This window comes from Malurus melanocephalus, unplaced genomic scaffold (assembly GCF_030028575.1).
Source record: "Malurus melanocephalus ecotype Western Australia unplaced genomic scaffold, MMel_1.1 scaffold_226, whole genome shotgun sequence".
Classification (NCBI taxonomy): domain Eukaryota; kingdom Metazoa; phylum Chordata; class Aves; order Passeriformes; family Maluridae; genus Malurus; species Malurus melanocephalus.
Window position 1 is genome coordinate 745759 of NW_026623458.1, and position 22073 is coordinate 767831.

The 22073-nt window shown below is 38.8% G+C and overlaps 1 protein-coding gene across 1 annotated transcript in view; it reads left to right on the forward strand.

The window, feature by feature from the left end:
- BRAF (B-Raf proto-oncogene, serine/threonine kinase) overlaps nt 1-22073 on the forward strand; it is a 75648-nt gene that overhangs the window by 15337 nt on the left and 38238 nt on the right. Inside the window, exons 2-3 of the mRNA XM_057374489.1 lie at nt 693-794; nt 11416-11679. Coding sequence (XP_057230472.1) covers nt 693-794; nt 11416-11679 — 366 coding nt within the window. The remainder of the gene's footprint in view (nt 1-692; nt 795-11415; nt 11680-22073) is intronic.

The following is a 22073-nucleotide window of genomic DNA, read 5'->3' on the forward strand; positions in this document are numbered from 1 at the left end:
GCTTTAAAGGTTTGGTTTTGTGCTTTGCTGCCTTTTTTAGGTATAAATTCTGATTCGTAATATCGTTTGTGTACAGTAGTGTCAGAGTCCTAAAGTGAACTCTTTCCAGTTGTGAAGAATGAGTAACAACATGAGTGCTTCCACAGTACAATGCTGTAGGGTCATCTCTGTGCACAGGAGGTAAATATCTTATTCAGGTCGTGTCCAAGGTCTGTAGCTTGCAGGGTAGACTGAATATGGAAGCTGAGATACAGAAAGTGCTCTTTAAAATCAAGGCAACCTATTGTTGTGTAAATAGAACACTAGTTCTGGGTTTGTGAGTGTTGTTTATGCAGATTGCTTAAGGTTTAATAGAAAAACTTCACTAAACTATGTAGTACTGCAGAAACTGGCTTGCAAAGCCTTGCAAGGAAATTACTTAATATGACAAACAACAAAAACGAGCCATTCTTAAAAGTTGTTTATTCAGTGGGTCCTGATTTTTAAAACCAAATTCAAGTTTTTTCTGTTTATTTCAGAAGCAAGCTATTGCTGACACAGGATGAACAGGATAGCCCTTTGCACTCACTTATTGATAATTAAACTTTTTATTACGGATTTCTCTTACTAAATATCAAGAGATTCTTATTTTGTTTTAGGGCAGATTCTGTAGGCTTCTTTTGATGATTCAAAATTTTAATTTTCTATTCTAGGTATGGAACATCAAACAGATGATTAAATTGACACAAGAACATATAGAGGCACTGCTAGACAAATTTGGAGGAGAGCATAACCCACCATCAATATATTTAGAGGTAAGTTTATATTCAAACAAATGTTGTTAGATTAATGGTGTGTTATCTTAATCTTATGTGAAGCATTTTATATTAAAGCTGACAATATCTGTAGCAAAAGGGAACATTCTTTTTGTCCATTACAAACTTAACGCTTAGAAAAGAGATGCAAAGAAGCTGTATGGGGTTCTTCCTGGTATGCATCAGTAGGGAAAGATTAGYGGCATGGTCTAATAATGATGTTGGTGCAATTGAAATGTCAAGCCCCTTTTCAAGGGCCRTGGGAGAGAAGATTGTGTGCATAACAGAGAAACTCGTGCTCTGTTAAAAGCAAATATAGACACATACACATGAAAACTTTTTATAATACTAACTTTGCCTTTAAAGCAGTTGACTTCACTGTTTAATCTCTGAAAAATGATCATGTATAATCCAAAAAATTGTAYTACTACAAGGGAACTTCTTAAAGAAATACATACAATTGTGGGGTGGAGTACAATTTTTTAAGCCATTTTTAATTTGTAAACTAACTACAAATTCAGTGTCTGTATTCTTTTCATCACTCTAGATTAATAGAGTTGCAGTGACATAGGGCCATTAAGAGCTTAAAGAGCTGCATGCAAAAGTTACCTCTATTAGGAATTGAACAGGTATCACATGCTTCAAACCTGCACTTTTCATGCTCCTCTCAAGTATTGAAATAACTGCAGGTCAACCAGATTTCTTTTGTAGTCCTTTTATTTRTAATTGCTGCCTAAAGGCAGTGGGTTCAATTAAAAATAAAGATCTCGTTATTTGGGGTACTTCTAGCTTTTATCTTAATATGTCAGAGCAGGGCACTAGGTTGATKATACAAATGTTGACATTACGTCCTTAACAGTTAAGGTCAAATGAAGCCCTCAGTAGTTGCTGTACTTACTGCTGATGTAAAAAGGGAGTATTGAATCAGTGCTATCACTATTTTAACCACTCTGCTATATTTAAGGACACCTCTGTTTTCACATGAACCGGTTCATTCCAAATGTCTGGGTTTATTATTGCCACATGCATGTGGGTTTTGTTAGTTTGTGTATTAAACTGCAACAATAATAATGAACTTAGTCTGTACTAAGTCTGRATTTCAGGTAGGAAAGTTGTTAGTTCATGACAGCTGTTTGTGAAATCGCTTTTATTGAAACTAAAATCAAGATCCTTCACTGGAAGCTCTCTGTTTGTTCTGTAGGTCATTGATAGGGAAAAGAGCATTTGCAGTCATAAATATGTACTGTGAAATGATTATGGCAGCATGAACAGAAAGTCTGAAATAATTGGTGATCATAAACCTTGAAGCTGAAACCATGAAGCTGAAAGTAGATTTGCAAGTTCAGTGGATCCATGTGCCACTGAGGTGAAACTGCAGCTCTCATTCAACAGTGTGGCAGAGCAGGTTGTTCCTCTGCTGCAATGACTCCCTTTGGATAATGAACAGTTCTTGGGATAAATAGTGCTGCGACTGTCCAGGGAGCCACAAGCCATTGGGAGGAGGGTGGAAGGGACTGACATTGTGCTTTTTCAGTTGTTATCCCATGAAACAGTGAGTCCTGTAAAAAGAGTCCACCATGGTTGAAATGACAAGTTTGTTCTTCCCAACTCTTTGCTATGCAGTTCCTCTGCTTMCTTTGTTCAGTACTTGCAGTACTGGCAGTGACTAAGCCACTACCAGTCACTAACTTGTAAGGAAAATATTCTAGGTTTGTTGGATTACTTTGCCATCCAGTTAGTAGATTRAACTTGATCATGATGACGTCAGTGAGACCCAAAAGATTAGAGAAGGAAGTTTGCAGCTGTGAGCCAAAAACTAGAAGATGGTGTGAGTGAGGAAAGGAACTTTTTATTTGAAYGCTCACTAGCATAGATTAGATCATCCTCAAATGCATTTATCAAGATCAACACGATTAAATGCTGCAGACCTGTAATTTGTTTAATGTGTAGACTTTCTGTGGTAGAACAAAAGTGTGAAAGAAAAAAAACATAAGAAATGTATCACAGAGTGCCAGCAACAGTGGCAAGAAGCAAGATTACTTTCTATCCTTGAGTGTTCATTTCAACCCAGCAACAGTTGTCTAGTGTGTCCTTTCTGTGCCTTTTCCACCTTTTGGCTGCTTTTGGCTTGGTCAAGACAGGGTTTGCTTTCTGTTGTCATGATTTCCTTGGCAGCAATTTATCTGAATCTAACCTGTCACTGCTAGAGCTCATGTTTTGACTCCTGTATTTTATCACCTGTCAGAGAAAAGGCCAGAAAAACTCTGGTTGCAGCACAGAAGGACAGAGCTATATGTCAGAAGTTTTGAATGTAGTGTGACAAAGTGTGAAAGAACATGTTTACCTCTAGGAAATGCAGAACTAAGAGAACATAGTTTTGATACAGATAAAAAGATGTCTGTCTGACATGTTAGAAATCGCAAACTTCCCATGTACAGAGTCAGTGTGTGCTATTGGGTCTGRGACTCAGATTCTGTACCTGGGTGTCATCACTGACTTCTGTGGAGGGCACGTCTTTCCCCTTAAGCTTTTACCTCTAGTCTGTGTCTAGATCTTGATGCTGTGGTCTGTGTGTTCTTGCCAAAATGTTCAAGTGGGAAGGTAAAGGAACTTAAACTCTGTCCATCATCTTCTGATCTTTCTGTTTTCATTGCTGTGCCRAAACTAATTTCTGGCTGTAATACTGTCCTGTTTTTGCCCAGAACCTGTATTTYGCTAGTGTAATTTTGCTAGTGTGTTACTTGAACTGCATCACCTTTCCTTCCCRTTTTTGCCTTAGATTCATAGAATGGGTTGGGTTGGAAGGGATCTTTAAATGTCCAATTTAATCCTCCCTGCAGTGAGCAGGGGCATCTTCAAGTAGACCAAGTTGCTCAGAGCCCCATTCAATCTGTCCTTGAATGTTTCCAGGAGTAGGGCATCCACCACCTCTCTGGTCATTCTGTGGCAGTGTTTTACTGCCCTCATCCTAAAAGTTTTCTTCCTTAGCTTTAGTCTGGATCTATGCTCTTTTAGTTTAAAACCATCACCTCTTGTCCTGTCACAGCAGGCCCTGCTGAAAAGCCTGGCCCCCTTTAACTATTCCAGGCTGCACAACCCCAGCTCTCTCAGCCTGTCTTCATAGGAGAGGTGCTCCAGCCTTCTCTTCACCTTTGTGCCCTTCTTCTGTACCCTCTCCAGCCAGTAAAGGTCCTTCTTGTGTTGGGGGCCCAGATCTGGGTGCATCACTCCAGTAAAAGCAGAATCATCTCCCCTGACCTGCTGGTCGTGCTGCTTAGGATGCAGCACAAGATACAGTTGTTTTTTTGGGCTGTGAGTGCGTTTTTGCAGCTCAAGTCCAACTTTCCATTCACCAGTGCCTGTTCTGCAGGGTTGCTCTCAATCCCTTCATCCCTCACACTGCATTGATACTGATTTTAAAATGCTTCTGCTGCTCTGATCTCTTTGCATCTTCCTTAGAATGCGAGTGACTCTTAAGGGCTTCTGTAGGTTGTGCCTCTTGATAAACTCCTGAGGTTGCTATCAGCAAGAATGTTGTCTTCTTTTTGCAAAAGTTGAAGTTATCCAAAGCTAATTGCTAGGTAAGGACCTGCAAATGAACACTTTTGCTTTCACCCATATTTCCTTTCACTAGATGCAAACATCTGGTTTTATTATAATGCTTTCTGCACAACCATGGCTTTTTGTGTACTTCTGACAAGTTTGACAGCTATCCATCCATTTTCCTGTGTGTAGATTTTCAGTACCATRGAGTTTGTTTGGTTCTTTTGTACTCCTGTCTGGCTTTGTATCTTTAATTTACTATACWTCTCACTAGCTGCTCATGTTCAGAGAATTTGCAGCACCTTCTGCACTGGCTCCTGGCCTTTGTTGGAGCTGCCTCTGAAGACCTGTCAAGTGAAATTGTGGTTGAACCTRGTGACAATACTGTCGTTCAGTTAAAAGTGAAAGGAAAGGGTAGGGGGAGCAGAAACTCATGAGAAAGCTGAAGAATTCAACAAGAAAATAATTCTGAAAATTGAGCATTGAAAGGTTGTAGTAAAATTATTTTTGCATTGAATATAAAACATGCATCTCATTTAGAAATAAAAAGGAATTTATGGCTTAGTTGCAGTTGTTCATGAAATAGAAGCTTTTGTTTCTGTGTTCATCTGAGAGTGAAGACARAATTTTCCTCCACCCCAGATTTATTTTTTCCCCAAATTCAGCAGAGGGTGTCAATGCATTTTACATCAAAATAACTTTAAAATTGACAGCTGTTATTGCAGCCATTATTTCAGGTTTCATCAACTGACTGCGAAAGAGGTAGTTTTCTTTCTAGTTCTTTCTTTCTAGAAAGGTGGTTTTCTTGAACTACTGAAAGTGATTGACATGTGCAGTGTTGAGTTCAGCATATATTTAATTATTTCTGCAAGAGGGGATACTCAGATCTCCCTTGATCCATCACTCCTCAGTGTTGGTCATAAAGGTGAGCGTGGAGCAGGGGGAGTAGAGCAAAACATGCAAGGTGAAAATGGGTGAAAAATGTAATGTGAAGCTGGAGGGCAGCAAGTTGCTTGCCTTGGGCAGGAAAATGAGAGCTCAGGAGGGAGACCAAAGCTGCAGAGAGACTTCTGAGTGTGTGTCTAAGGTACAGGGGGAGGAAACAAAATGTACAGAAGAAAGAAAAGAACATTTGTCATTAACCACACAATTTTCTTCTAATCATTATAATTAGTAATAGCTTTAGGAATCTTGTCAATGTTCTCTAATKTGATGGGAAGAAAAACTTTTCTGTTTGTTCTGTCTGGAAGAAAGAATAAATCTAGTAAGCAATGACTATTAAAATCCAGAAATGGCTTGTAGCCAAATTTCCTTCTTATATAATCTTAGCTTTTTAACTTTTCCCCTTTGCTGTGTGTGATCTGAGCTCCCTGGAAATCACTGTCAAACCACAGAATGGTTTGAGTTGGGAGCAACTTTAAAGATCACCAAGTTCCAGCTGCCCCTGCCATGGGCTGGGAACCTTTCACTACACCAACTTGGTCAAAGCCACATTGAACCTGGCTAGAAGAGTTCAGGGATGGGCATTCACGACTTCTCAGGGCAACTTGTTCCACCCCAGTGAAGAGTTTYTTCCTAATAYTTATTATAAACACCCTCTTTCAATAGAAAACCAWCCCCCYCACTGTCCTGTCACTAMATGCCTTTGTAAAAAGTCCCTCTCCAGCTTTCCTGTAGGGCCCYTTTAGGTGCTGTAAGGTCTCCCTAAAGCCTTCTCCAAGCTGAAGAACCCCAACTCTGTCACCCTGTCTTGAAAGGARAGGTGCTCCAAATAATTTAAATAACTGCTTGACTCAGTAGATGTAGAAATAGCATTATTTTATTTTTATTTTCTTCTGGAAAAGAGGCTACAGGGGCTTTTCAGTAGGTTTTACCACAYTTTTTGAAAGCACTCTGTATCTCAGTAGCTGAAAACATCAATGATTTTTGTCTTCCCACATAATTTCTTAGTGCGTTATATCAGTCCTTGAAGTGCTGTTTCCCAAAATACATAGTTTGTGACTCACCATGGAAAAACCCTCTTCCTAAGGGTTTGTCTAAGCACTGTAAATATTGGAAATCTGTACTGCAAAGAAGGCTGCTRTTATGATACTGGGAAAACCTGGGATTCACTTAGCAAAAACAGTTAAAATATGCAGTTGTGTGTTCTTTATAACGTCCTTCAAAATTTGTATTTCTTTTGTCTCCACTGACAAAATACTGATGAAAAGGATAACCTGAGTTAGAGGAAGGAGAGCAAAGGTCTGTGTATTGGTAAAAAATGCAATGTAGGAGCTGAAATGGATTGCACAGACCCAGGTTGGCCAAAAGCAGTCAGCKCAAACTTAGAAGAGAGGCATCATGCTTAAATGTCTTAATCAGATTTGTTAACCTTTGTAGACTCTTAAAGACTGTTCAGGGAGGCCTTACCTATTTAAACTTTCCAACTGTTGTGTGTCCTTTTTGCCTCATAGTCATGTGTTCAGTGTGATCTACCAGCACTTACCTGTGAGAACTTAAACAGTGTTGGCCCATTCACGTGTGAATTGTTGTCTGGGATGAGGGTGCATCCTAAACCCATAGGTTACTTCAATTAACAGCCCCACAATAAGTTACCAGGTCTTTTGGGATTGGTTTGATTTGGTTTTTTTAATGTGGACTCCACACAAAACGAAACAGTATGCAAATGCATAGAATTACAGTGGTATCAAAATAAGTTTAGAACTCTGTCATCTTTCTAATACTGTCTTGAAGGAATCATTCTCTTTCTTACTCCTACTCTTGACAGCAATTTAAAATGAGAATCGTGGGGGCAGAGGTATGTTTGCCCCCAGCTACTGTGATTTTTATTTTTTTTCCTAGCTTTCTCTTTGCCTGGACGTGTTTTATTCAGAGGCATTGCTTTTCTCAGTTTTGAGAGTTTGGCTGTTGAACATCAGGAGAGTATTTAATTTCTTATTCCTGTATATCTGAAGATTCCACGCAGGAGGTCAAATTAGTTAATTAAAGAAGATTACCTCTTTGCTGATCTGAAGTATGCTTATTGCAACAGCAGGCGGATACAGTCTGAAATAGATCTCAGTGATGAATCTCAGGTCGTTCCAGACTGTGGGATTCCAGGAAAATGCTAACGCTGCATACAGACAGTGGGAAACCTGGTGGCCCTCTGGGGAAATTCAGATTGGTTTTTACCAGGTTCCTAACAGATGCTGTTCAAATATGTTGGACCAAAACTGGAGTATCTAAAGTTAGACTAAGCACAGATTTAGGAGTCTTACTAAATGAAGAAATCGTGACGTGTGTTACTGTCTATCTTCAGCTCCCATGTAACTTAGTGGGATTTGCATTTGATCAACAGCCTAAAAGGTCAGACATCTTTTAAATAGAAACACAATCTCAGTTTCAACGACCAGGAACCTGTAGTTTAGGCTTTTGAGTCTTGCAATGTGTGGATGTTAGCTAAAGTTTATTTAGGAAGACAGAGAGCATGGCAAAACCAGTTATCTGCTTGAGTTTAGACTGGTATTTTAACCACATGTAGTAGGGGGCAGAGAGAAGGAAAAATCACATTTTGCTGCTTGGGTTTCTTAGGGATTAATTAAAAAAAAACCCCAAGAACTATTGCAATATAATTAAAATTAAACTTTTCCTTCTGTTTTTGATAGCCATAGGATTATGTGTAGATTGACAAGTTGTGCTGATTTTAATCTAATATTCAGCTTTTCAAATATATATTTCGTGAAATGAAACTTTGTAAATTCATACCAAACTGGGAGAAAGCTGAGCTGTCAGTGACCCAGCTCACAGCCCCAGCAGCAAACTGCACACTGGGCTGCATCAGCAAGTATGGCCAGCATGARTGGGGACCCATCCACTCACTACTTGTGTGGCTGCTTTGGGGTGGTGTTCAGCATGGAGCAGAGAAGGTTCAGGAGCAATCTGCAGGTGCTTTCAACCTAAAGAGAGAGCCAGACTCTGTCCAGACCTGGACAGCAAATGGGGAAGGGGCAGTGTCASAGATAGCATCAAGTTCATTTCATAAGAGATGATTCTTCACCATGAGCATGGGTTTGGAACTCTGGAACTGGTTGCCCAGAAGTTGTTGGCTCTCCATCTTTCAAGATGTTGGCAAGGCTCTGAGCATCCTCACTGAACTTTGAAATTATTTCTGTGCTAAATGAGTGTTTGGACCAGATGACTTTGGGGATAGATTCCAATGMCTTTTTTCTTCCTTTTTCTCTTCTGTGATTCTGTATCAAGCAAGATTTAAGTTTTATGGAGAACCTTAGTCACTTCCTAATGGGAGTACATAAACTGATTGGATTGCAGTCTAGATTTCATAAACTCTTCCTTCTGAATGCCTTTGGAGTCCTTGAATGTTGAATGTTCATCTTAATATTTTTCATGCTTTTGATTCTGTACAGAGTTAATTTTAATTTTTTTAGTTTATTTTTGAAAAACATTTTCAGAAATAATCCTCAAAATTGAACCAGAGGGCTTTGACTGACTTGAAAGTTTGTGTAGCTGTTGATGCCTGTCTGCTAAAGGTGGCTGTGCTGCTGSAGGTCAGTTTTGTACACTGACCAAATCTGTAACATAATCTTTCCTTTAGTTGGGAATACTTGACATAGGTCAGCTTTGCTGATGTGACAATCTTTGAATTYAACTCTATAGAGCAATTCTGTCTTGGCTCGGTGCTGTTGCTCTTGTAAGGTCTATTGGTGCTATTCATTACGTGAAACTTTGTTTCTCCAAAGTACTTAATCTTTGTGAAATGAAATTTTATTGGCGATATTCTGTGTCTGGGGCATGTACTGTTGCTCCTTTTGTATGAGATTTTTTTGTTTGTTTTAAAGAAAGAAATGTTTTTAAAGTCTAGCAGTACATTACTAGTTCCTTTGTTTTATTATGGCATCTTCTGCTATGACACCAAATAATTGTACAATACTTGTGAGCTTTTGTTCTCAGCAAAAATACAGAGCTTTTTGCAGAAATCAGTGGTATAGAACCCAAAGCCAGCAGCAGCTCCCAGCCTTCCATACTCATTGTTTATTCTTGTAAGATAAATCATTTGACTTGGAGTTTGCATTAGTGACAGATTAAGCTGCCAATGTAAACATTGTAGGATCGAGTATTTTGAAAGTTGTGTGTAATTTTGTGAAGGAACTAAACCCACAAGTATCCGGAAGCAGTGTAATGTTGCGTGTGTTTGAATAATATTTTGCAATGTTCATGAGAAAGGGAAGTAAGTATTTAGAAAAGTATTGGTGAAATGGTAACAGTTTATGTTTCCTAATTTTTGTTTACTGAAAATAATTCTTGACACATAGAGCTTTTAYTCAAGTTTCCATGCAAAGTTGATGTAGGAGAAGAATGTTGAAGTAGGAGAGACACGTGTTACTGTACAGCCAAAAAATGCCATTATTTATAGTTGGGTAACCTTTCAATTTACTTTTGACAGTACAGTTGATTTAGAGTGAAAATGTTTTGGTTTTAAGTCTCAGATTTTGGGGTCTATTTGTGAAATAGTAGACATCTTCAGATTTTAAGAAATAGTAAATGGTTTTCATTTTTTTGCAACAGTATGTTTATCAAAAGTGGAACCCATAAAATTTGAAATTSGCCACTCTGATGTTCACCACCATTCTTTAAAATACTTTTTCTTTTTTAGTCCACACTATCACATTATTCACTGTGGGAATGATGACACATTTTGAACATAGGCCCATCCTGGGAGGATCCTTAGCTTTCTTAAAAAGAGAGGAATGAACCACTGTTTACTTAGCAAAACCAGTTTGGATTAGATGAGCCTGCGCATTTAACCTGGAGAAATAAATTCCTAATAAAATGGAGTACTTGTGTCTGCMCTACTGAATGCTGGTTATTTTTGCTCTTAACTTTATTTGTCTTTTTCTACATGGAGACACTGCAGGTATTTTGTTCAGTTCTCCTGTAACTTTAATTAGCAACATGTTATGAACAAAAAACTAGGAAAGCAAAAGAAAAAGTAATTTTTAAAAATAGAACTGAAAAGCATTTTTCTTTTTTATAAATATACTTGAAAATATCATTGAAGAATTTATGCATACTGGTATGGATCTTGGTCTTGCTGTAGAGAAAAGTAGAAAATTCTATTCCCTACTGCTTAGATGTTAGGTTTGAAAGATCTCTATTTCTTGTTTTCTGAAAAGTCTAAACTTGGTTAACACTGAGATGCCTCTGTAGTGTGAAACACAGGTTGCTTAACTGATTCAGTTTTTTAAGGGATTCTGCTAATTTTAATACTGAATAAATGGTTCTAGTACTTGGATGCAGATCAAAATTTTCATGTGACGCTGTTGTGGGTAGCACTTTAAAGGAAAATATAGACTGATTATATATTTGTATTATAGACCTTGGCTATAATTAATATTACTGATTCTTTTTTTTTGGTTAAGAAACGTGATCTGTGTTACCAGGTTTTACATAAACATACTGCAAAATCAAATTGATCTTATAAAAATGTTAAAAAACTTTTCGAGGATTACTTTTACACATTTACGGATGGCTTTGAAACAGGGCAAACTGTTGTGTTCTGAAAAACGTTTTTTCTGCCATTTTATATGAAAGGATAGTGCCAGAGGTGAAGGATGGTGAACAGTGAGTTAGGTTAGTTGTCAGATACAGGTGATAAAAAGTGGATTGGAACTTTCTCTTAATTATTTCATTAGAGGTATTTAACTGTCATTCCAACAGAACAATAAATTTATCTGTAGCACAGTAATTCAGCAATGCAGCTGAGAATATTAGTTAAAGAATTCTGTCTTATTTTTAATTGATTGTGAACTAGAATCTTCAGTGCTGGTGCTTTGAAAGTGTAACTTATGATTTCTCCATTTCTTCATCTAATTCTTTAAAAAGTTGCTTGTTGATTCAGAAGGTTTAAAATGATGTAGTGAAAGCCATTTCTTCACTGAAAAATGTGATCAGACCATTTTGTTCATATTTCTGGGAAATTGGTTTTAGTTTAGAAGTGTTTTGTTTCATGTTTGTTCTGAATTTAGATTTCTGATTTTGGCTGAGGCTACAGCATGATTAAAGCAGCTGCTCTCCTTCACAGGCCTATGAAGAATACACCAGCAAGCTCGATGCTCTTCAACAGAGGGAACAGCAGTTACTGGAATCCATGGGCAATGGAACTGATTTCTCTGTCTCCAGTTCAGCTTCAACAGACACAGTTGCATCATCTTCCTCCTCTAGCCTCTCTGTAGCACCTTCATCCCTTTCAGTTTATCAAAACCCTGCTGATATGTCACGGAATAACCCTAAGTCTCCACAGAAGCCTATTGTTAGAGTCTTCCTGCCCAACAAGCAAAGGACTGTGGTGAGTCAGTTTGTATTCACATATTTGTAACCTCAGTATTTCCCGTACCTCTCTCCCTCTGTAYAGAAAAGTTAATTTAAGAGCTGAAAAAATACTGTGAAGAGGTCAGAGAAGTGTCATGATCACTGTGGTCTACAACACCCAGTTGTTTTGATCTGTTGAGTGTTTCTGACAGGAGTAACACCAAAAAAGTCCATTGTAGCAATAATAYGCAATTTCAGGAGTTTTATAACTATGATAATACCTCAAGAAATATTTTTTCTCAAACCAGCTTTATCAGATAAATAGTAATTTACCATTTTACAATAGTTGGGAAGGTACAGTAATCTATATTTCTTGTATTACACAAAATTATTGATAAGTTTAACGGGACAAGATGRAGGAAGTGTTTTCACTGTTGTCAAAGTTCCTAGAAGCATTGAATGCTTTAGAGCAAGAACCAGCCTGTTGCAGCTAAGAAGAGCTCTGTAGAATTGCTTGGGGTTTTCTTCTCTTGGGTTTTTTTTTTTTCCTCCTTCCCCACTCACTGTGGTGTGTGTTTGTGGGGAGACAGGGATGCTGTGGGGAGACAGGGATGCTGTGGGGAGACAGGGATGCTGTGGGGAGACAGGGATGCTGTGGGGAGACAGGGATGCTGTGGGGAGACAGGGATGCCTGTGATGCTCTCAGGCCTTGTGTAGAGAACTGGCTGGGGGAGGGATATAGTTGCTGTTAGGGGGGTCAAGAAGTGTTGCTTGAAACGTGGTGTTTATCAGTTTTGACATTGTTACAGTGATTTCTGAACTCATAGAAGAATAGTTGACTTTCTGCTGGCTGTTAAATTATCTGCTAGAGAAGGCATTTTTTTATCAGTTAAGAGCTGCCAACTGAAGAGCCTTRATATGTGCTTTAGAATAATATACTGCAAACTGTGATACATGAAATTATTGACAAGCCATAGTATAGATTCTGTTTTGCAAGGTGGTGCATAATCTGAATTTAGCAGGGGAGCTGTGCTTCCAGAGAACGTGGGAAATGAACGGACAGCAAGTGTCTGTGTCAAACCAGGACATTTTGCAGCAGTCAGTCAGGTGTCAGCTATCTCTGGAYTGACTGCCTGTTGAAATTGAGTTGCTGGTAAAAAGAAGAAAACATGAACTGAGTATTGCTGAGCATTGGAACGTGTCCTCACCCTTTCCCTGCCACTTTCCTTCCATTCTTCCCCCACCCCTCTGAGCAAAAGAGACTTACAGTGGGAACAGCAATGGAGGGCAGTTGTTTTCACCTGATTTTTTTAAAAATACTGCTTAATTGTTCAAGATACTGCTGAAGATGGAAARTAATATTTGGGTTTTGACCTAGAGAATGGCAGTTTAATGTAGGCTGTGACCACAGTGCAGAATATACAGTGTAAAGCCAGGTGATTCTGTTGTCTGCCTGTTGAGGAAAGTCTAAGCACATAGCGCTACTCACAGATTGAAATCTGGAAAGAAGGTACTGGATTTTGGAGGGACTCTGGTTTCTTCATGTGTTCTGTCTCACCTGTCTGGCTATTGGAGCTGCAGCCCATGTCATGGGACTCACAAGTTGGTTTTGTTTCTTTCCTGTAAAGGATCACAGCACATAATTTCCTGCAGTGTTCTGTGCATTACCTTCTTTGTCTCTCCTATGTGTTCTCCTGTCCTCTAACCCACATTGTGTAATTCTACTCTTACTCTTTCCCCCTCACCTGCAATACTCTTGTTCTGCTTCTTTATCTCTCCTCTTTTACCTCCTCTTCAATCCTGGGTTGGGGTTTTTTTTTTTTCCCAGCGCTGAATCTTGATGTTCTTTCCTGGCTATGGGAGGCAAATGTGGTTTAACTTGGGGGTAGTCGGGGAGAGGCTCTTGCTTTTATCCCCAGCTTTCTGCTGGAGGCTGAACCCTATTTGCTAAAACGTCCAGCTCTGCTGCCAATTTCCAGCTTGCTTCAGTTCTTTTTATTTCAGGTTTACACACTGCTGCTGTGTTACCAAGTTGAACTTTTTTCTTTTGCCTAAGAGTAAATTATCTCTGGTTTAGAGCTGAGAAATGGTGGTTATAGGAAMTGTTGAGTGTGGGGGTTATTGGCCTTGGAGCTGAAATTCATTTCTCTGAAACTTGAACCAGTGCTCATGTTATTGAGAAAGTCAGGAATTTTTTCTATGATGACTGGTAATGTAATTAGTTTGTATGCAGTATTTATTGATCATACACGTAGTCTCTTGGAAACTAAGGAAATGCCAGAAGCTGAGTTCAGAAGGAGCTGCAGCAGCTTACTGAATCCTGGGGTCCATCAAGCATAGCATCACTAGCTAGTTGAGAGAGGTGATTGTCCTCCTCTACTCAGGTGTGGCCTCWGCTTGGGTTCTCTGTGCAGTTTTGGGTGCCACAATATAAGATTCTGTGATTTACAGTGCAGTTTTAATGGCTAATAGTCTTATGCTAGGTTACTATCCTGAAAAAGCATCCAGCATTTTTCAGTGAGCGCTGAGCTTGCCTCCTTCATTCTTTCAGTGCATAGAGAAGTGTGGCACACGTTTGTGTTCCTTCATAACTTSTGGCTTTAAAAGCTGACGGTTGTGTCTCRCTGGTGCCCATTAACTGAGCCATTTGTTTATGTAGCTGATGGTAATTCAGGGTGTTCAGGCATACAGGGCAACTTGTGATGGGTTGAAGCAGGAAGGAGATTCCTTGTGAAAATACATGGTACCTGCCATCAAAGCCTTCCCCCTGCCCTAGTTCCCGTTCCATATGGCTGTTACAGTGAGGCTGATGTGTTTTGCATTGAGCAGGTAGCAGGGAAAGGAGAGATGCTGTTACAGTCACAGTGTTGCAGCAATCTTCTCCCCTCAACCTTAATTGCTTTCAATTAATAGCTACTTCTGAAAGAAAATCATGTTAATATCACAGTAATAATTTCAGTCTCTGCTTCCAATCACAGATTCACTTGGTGGGAGGGAGAAATGTTTTCAAATCCTAAGGAGTCTGTTTATTTTTGTCTGGGAATGCCATGACATTTCTTAAGCTGACTTAAAGTGACTGGAATTGAGTTGGTAATGGAGAGCCAACCTCGTTATTTATCTTTGATCACTCTGAAGCAGTCCCAAATACTACAACAGCCTTCTGCTATTTGTTTAGAGTTGCTAAAAATGCAGGAAATGGGGGGGAGTTGCACACATATCTTGCATTTTTGACTAGCAACTGCCTTGTTAGTTGAGAGTTGTCTACGTACATTATTGTTTGTGTAGGATCAAGCAAATACATCTGTTGGAGCTGACTCCAGTTCAAAATCKAATTTAAGGAAGCTGATGGAGTACAAAGAAAGGAGACCATGTTGTTTAGTGTAATTGTGGTACAGAGGTAGTGTAGCTGATGGGAAGTTTCTTTGTGTGTGTCATAACAAGGGGCAGAGCCTTGGACAAACCTTTTGTAAAGGTGCTTGCCTGAAAGCCTGGCTGCTCTGCGGCAGAGCCCACTGCTGCTGATCATTTGAAGTGAGCATTTTGATTCAATTTACTACAGGGCAGGGTTCTAAAGTAACTTTTTTTTTTTTTTTTGAAAGCAAAACCAAATAGTTGGCTTGCCTAGCTGGAGGGGAATCAGTGAATAAGTAGTGTCAGAAATAAACGATTATTTTCCTTGGCYTGGAAAGGGATGAAGAGAAGTTTCTTTCTCTGAGCAACCTCCTAGAAGAAACAACAGATTGTTTTTGTTTTTTCTTCTCTGTGCCGGGGGAATTTTATCCCAAATAACACAGAGAGATAAACATGTATACTTCTTTCCTTAGTGGTTTGGTTCAGCTGGCAAGTCACACATACTTGGAGAAGCATTCCACACATACATGACCAGGTTAAGTCGGTGAGGGTGAGTTTGTTCTGTTTTGTTCTAGGCCAGAAAGGAGGATGCTGAAATCATAAAAATGTAAGATGGTAGAAGTCTACCTGAGRTGAAAAGTTTTGTAGAACAAGTTGATGAGGGTTATTGAAACAGTGGCRGATTTTAGGGAAATACTAGTTTAAAGCTTGTTTGGGTTAGCAATCTAAATGTCTSTGGTGTGCATTGTAAAAAATCTGCTAATTCAGGGGGAGCTTTCGGACGTGGAAGGAAAGTATAAGAACTCTGGTCTCCTGCTGGAAGTCTGAGAGATTGTGTTAAATGCTAAGACATGGTTTGGGTGGAAGGGAGGTAATCTGGAATGGAACTTGATAGTGTGTTGGCATAAAAGCAAGTTATACTATTTACTGGTGTGATTTCTGAGAATGCATGGATCCAACAGGGAWCACAGCCTTGGGCAGTTCTTAGTTGTGTTGTGGATTAGGATTTTTTTTTCCAAATTTTGTGGTTGAAGGTGCATRCAGAGAGGGAAAAGAGACAGAAGGCAGCGCTCATGCAAATGAACAGAAGTAAACATATAGCTGGTTATTGAGAAGAGACGGTAATTTAAGGAGAATGGTGATTTAAAAACTGATCCAGAGGTATGGGGCAAAGATTGGTGAAGAACTCAGTAGAATAATTTAAGGTTTATGTAAGAGGAAGACAGTAAAAAAGCTTAAAATGAACTGAACGAGTTCCAAGCAATGAACATAAAAARCTTTCTGTTAGTGTAAAAAATACAGGAATATGATATTTGCATATAGGRCAGGAGTTAAGCACTTTGTGGGATCGCTTGGAGTTGTGTGTTTTTTTGGTTTTTTGGTTTTTTTTTTATTCTTAAGGGCCTGGGTAAAGTATCTTTTGCACATCAATTTTTAACAGGTAGATTAATTGCATTTCCAATTGCAAAAACAGTTCCAACTTTYGCTCTGTGGAAGTTGACAAAATAGTTAAAATTCTTTAGGGATTTCTCGAATTAGATTGCTTGCTCACTGTAGACCTTAAGGGTCTAGTAAGAATTTTTAGACAGTTTTCCTGTGTTCTGTCGGTTGAGGCTGGTCCCTTGCAGGAAAGCTTTCTGAAACCTGGAGTAGAATAAACATTTTGTGGACATATCTGGAGTATCTCTCTGTCACAATGGAAGAGCACAAGAATAGGTCAGGCATGTATGATATTTTCCATGAGTTGTCTTCCAAATTTGAGCTATTTGTCACTCAGGAATTTTATTAGTTTAAGTGTTTTCTATTTGGAAACCCTTTGTTCAGCCTCCATTAAATGCATGCTGCGGGTACTARAAATTTGTGTCTTGTGGTGAGGAATTCCATGGGCTTGGTTATATTGGTGTGAGTAATCATGTTCTGTGTTGTTCTTTAAATCTGCCACATGCTGCTTTATACTGAGTGAAAGAAAGACTTCTGAGAAAAGCCATTTTATGCAAGGCCTGGTGTAAAAACAAGTAGCTAAAACTGGTCTTAACTGGGCAGAGAATCAGTATTAGGAGGATTTTGATGTAGTGAATGCCTAGTAAAAGGAAAGGAGGAGGGAGTTCTAGGAAAGAAGAGAATGCAGTAAGGGGGCTTCTAATTCAAGTTCTTAAGGAACAAGATCATACAACTTGCTGAAAAACAGCCCTGAATGATTTTGAWTACCCAAGAAATCACTTCTGGACAAGTACTTTGAGTGGGGGAAAAACAGTCTGAAAGCAAGGAGCAGGGAAAGGTACAGGAAAACCGCATTGAAGTGTAAGAAATTATGGGCATTTGAAAGGCTGCTTTCTGCACATTACCAGCTTCCAGAGGAAATGTTCCCTTCGTGTCTTCTGGCCTTCTTGGTGGAGTGGCTGTGGAGGTGGTAATGGAGCTTCCACTGCTCTCCCCAGTGGTGTTTATAAAGGATCATCTCACAACCCCAGTGCCTACTCTCTTTCTGTCAGAATGAGCAAGGGGTGGATTTGGTCAGTTTGAATTCCATTTCTGTCTRTAGTGATCTGAGTGAGGACAGTGAAGGGGGACCAAAAAAAAAAAAAAAATAGATGCCATACGTGCTTTGGGAAAGCTTGATAGCAAGACACCTCCAAATGCTTCAATTGCCTACAAATTCTTGCCTGCAAAATCATTGTGTGTTATCATCAACCACATGGTCAAAAAATTTCCATGGTACTTTCTAAACAGAAAGTAATACTTTGGGTAACAAAAAAACATTACTCTTTCTTCTGTGTTCAACAACAAAACGTGTGAGTTTTGATTGTTCTTTGTTTTGCTTTATTTTGAAGTTTAAGAGTAATTAGAGGTGCTTTGTGTAAAAACTCAGCATGAATCTGGCCCAGTAAAGCTTTTCCATTTGGTTTTGTGTTGGTATGTGTCTCACCGTTACACATGCACGGGAAAGTTAATGGAAGTTCTCAAAATGTTAATGTGAGACTGAGTTTTTAGAAGTGACAATTTGTATTTTTAAGAGTTAAAGGAACTAAACAGGATTACAAATGMTGTGCATGGGGACAATTCTTAAGTGTCTCACTCTTGTCACACCTTGGTTTATTAGTACATCTGCCTTTTAATTAGGCAGGCAATCATCTGATCCTCTCTGCAGTCATGAAGACTAAAAGAATAAGCTATTTTTATTCTATGTAAATTCTTAGAATAAATTAATTCATCATGCATGCACAATTGGTATCCTTCAAATCTTCTGTTTTTAAATCTGGAGCTTGATTCAGTTCTTTTGACTTCAGATTTGCATCTTGCTTTCTGGAGTTTGTACTGTGAGTTTGTGCCTCAAGCTTAGTGAGTAGTAAGCACTGGATTTCTGTAACCATTCAAGCCGCCCTACCAGTTTGACCTGTAAAGTGTAAGGAAAATTCAGAGAAGAGATGTTCAGGCAGCTGAATAAACCAGTTTCTTGCTTTTAATTACACACCTGGTTTCACATGATTAGGTTTTTCTAATCAAAAATACAATTAAAACCTCCCATGTTATATCAAACATGCAGCAGAAATTGAGTTTATTTTTAGCCTGTGCCAATGGTTGGTTGCTGAATGTATCTGAATATTTTGGAATTTTATGCATCTTATTAACAGATTGGTGGCATGAAGCAAATGATAGTTTGCTTTCAAGTAATCTTCACTTGATATTCTGTATCACTAAGAAAATTTATTCTGTCACTTATTAAATTGTGTTTTATCTTTCCTCAGAAGTTTTTTTTCTTTTGTCCTTCCAATTATCTTCTCCTCTACTGCTGAGGAAGGAGTGAGCAACCAGCTGGGTGGTGCTTAGCTGCYTGCCAGGGATAACTCACCACAGGCTACCCTCAAATGCTGGATAAATTCAAAGGCATATGTGTTGAAAAGAGAATAATTTAATGTACTACAGTGTTATTGACATACTGTCTCAGATTGCAAAGTGAAACAATATTGAAAACTTGCCATTATAAAACTGATGGCTTGTCATGTGGAATGTCCCATGTGACATTGATTGCTGTTTTTTACTCAAGTAAGGAGTGTTTAGTGATTCCTTATGAGATGGAAAGTCTGGCTGTAGAAAGTAATGAATGATAGAAAAAAAGTACTGTTTGGATCATGCTTCCTTTACCTCATGATGTGCTAAGCAGGCACTCAGTGAAATGGAATGCAAGTCACAAAACTGAAAATAATCATAATAAATGTTTTCATTCCATGTCTAGTAAGTCATACTTAAATTCATGCTTCTTGTGTTGTCTAAGCAAACTAGCCAGCAAGAGTTTTAATATTTGGAGAGAATGTACAAACTACCTGAAGGTAAAAGTATACATTTGGTTTTAGGCTCAGTTGCAACAGTTTAGAGAAGGATGTGAATTTTAGCCCTTCTGCTGTAGTTCCTTGCCCCCACGCTGCCTTCAAAGCACTTGAAGTGTGATCAGCTGAGACAGGAATCTACAAAAGTAGACTCTGGGTCTGACCTACTACAAAGATTTATTTATACTATTTTGTACCTTAAATTTCTAATGCATTTGGGTTTTGGTTTGGAGAGCAGCCAGCTGACTTTGCCTCTTRAACAGAAACCACAAGGCCCTGGTGTTTCATGCCCACATGGTAGTTACGGATATTCTTCTAGATGAGCATTTCTCTAAAGTCTGAAGTCTAAAGCYATGTTTTCCAAACTTTATTTTGCTAGGAGGTCACTGTCAGCCTTTGCAATTTCTGCCACTGTTTTTYACCCTAACCAAAATTTGAAGATGATCTGCTCTCTGCTGTCCACTTTAAAATGATCGATGCTCTTCTAAACACATTTTGGGATCTGTCTCTCAAAAGCTTGAAAAATTATGTGTGGAGGCCATTGATCAGGCACAAGAGATTTTATCCAGTGTGGTTAAGTGATGGTATATTCCTGAGAAAATATTTCTGCGCTGACATAAATCAGTCTGTTGTGTCGTACAAGCGAATACACTTCATTGCATTGGAGGTGCCAGTGGGTGCTGGTAATCCATGTCTTTGCAAGTTAAATGGAATCCGTTTGATTGAATGGTAACAGCTTTGTAAAATGGGTAAATTCTGTTCAATTTCCCGTGGAAATGTGATTTAATGCAATGAAACTACCTCTCATTTGTCTTACTAATATGCTTCATTAAGAATGTATTTTCTTGCTGCTTTCTCTGGGAAGCTGGACAGAGCTTCATGTCCTGATATCCAGAACAGCTGTTTCTGAAAGCTGTGTTCTTTGTTTTSTAGAGGATGTGATGTTCAGTGCCATCTTTTGTCCTTTTTGCTACAAAGAGGGTTATTTTATCTGTTAGTGCTGTAAGAAGTGGCTAACTGATTTGGTTAAATATTTGTCCTCTGTAGGTAAGATGAGAAATTAAATATGGATCTCGTGTTTGGATTTTACCAGAGAACCTGGCATGTTGGAAGGCCAAACTAATTATTTGGCRAAAGTATAGTTTAGCCTTTCTCCCAACACGTTGAATTCTGGGAACACGTGGCTGAAATWTTTTAGTCCTGTAGGTATGGAGGGGGAAAGGCATAATCTTTCAGGGTGTATATGTTATGGTAAGCAAATAAATACTTTGAAGTGATATTTCAAATCCATTCCACTTGGCCCGTTTCCACTATTGTACACAGTGATCTGCAGAATGATTTGGAATTGCTCTGAAGCTCTAAGGTATATTATACATACCTTACATACCATACATACATTATACTTGGCTCAGGTGAGCTGAACTACAGTGGTAGGCTGAGGGAAAAATAAAGCCAGCTAATTAGTTTTGAGAGGTATAATACTGGATATTCAGGGCTGACCAGCCTATCCACTTTCAGGGAATACCTTTGCTTTGTTTTTTTGAAGTGCTTCTCAGTCAGTTTATTGCTCTAAAATATTGGAAACTGCACTGGTGTAAGGAAGCATTTTTAACTTACTGAGACAATGCCAGTTTCTAGTCTGATATTAGAAAAGTGATGTAAGAGTTATTTAGGGACGTAGCCCTGAATTTCTTACTGWATCGGGAATGACCTGATTTACAGAAATAAATTATTTATTATGCATTGCTTAAATACTTGTGGCTGCAGTGCTCAATATATATCAATAATATTCTTACAAATACTTTCTGTCCCTAGAAATAGTGCAGGTGAGTAAAAGAAATGAGGACATTAAGGGCTGTTGTTCARTTTAATCTGTCCAGGTAGTAAAACTGCTCTGAGTATTTTTGCAATCTGGAATAATTCTCAGTTTTTTTTCTTTGGGGCTTAACATTTGCAAACTTGAGCATGTGTTTTGGTGTCTCCCTGAATTACTRCTTGCCTAATTTAGGATACTTAAGTAAATTATTTTCTCTGGTATGTTATTAAGCTACACACTGAACACACCTTGSAGTCTGTGTTGGCAGCTTCTGTACTGTTTCTTAGTGTTATATAGCCCACACTGTTTCATGCTCTTCACTTTTTAAAGTTTCTTGCTGAATCGACTTTCTAATTGCTATAAAAACCTAAACTTTTTCTGATCTACAAATCTTAGGTATATAAGTAACCTAAAAAGAAAGCCCTTAACAATCACAATTTGGAAGTACACCCCCTAGCTCAGTAATAACATGGATTTCTAGGTGGTAACCATTGTGAAACATATTTGGATTCTCTTAGTTATAAAACAGAGGGATCAAAAGATAATGGATGGATGCCAACAAAATGGATTTTAAATAATATGAAATGTGCTATGTTTCAATAAAATGCAAACTTAGTTCAGTGTGCTGGATTGCAGGCATAAGAGTATTTTGCTGCGTATTTTGGAGTAGATGAGAAATTTTCTCCTTGGGAACTGATTTTGTCTRAAAATGCTGATGTGATTCAGTTAAAACGCTCTGTGGGAATCCTGGCAAAGCTCTTGATGGAATTGATAAAGTTGCCTTGGTGCCTTCCTGCTGTGCTGGAGCTGCCAGTTCCTGGCAGGCACATGGGGGCTGCACCATGCTCCTGTTCCCCTCCCAGGCTGTGGGGCCACACACCCTCCCTGTGCCTGGTGGGGAGGAAGAAACTGTTCCAAAACTCCTGCTTCAGAGTCAGC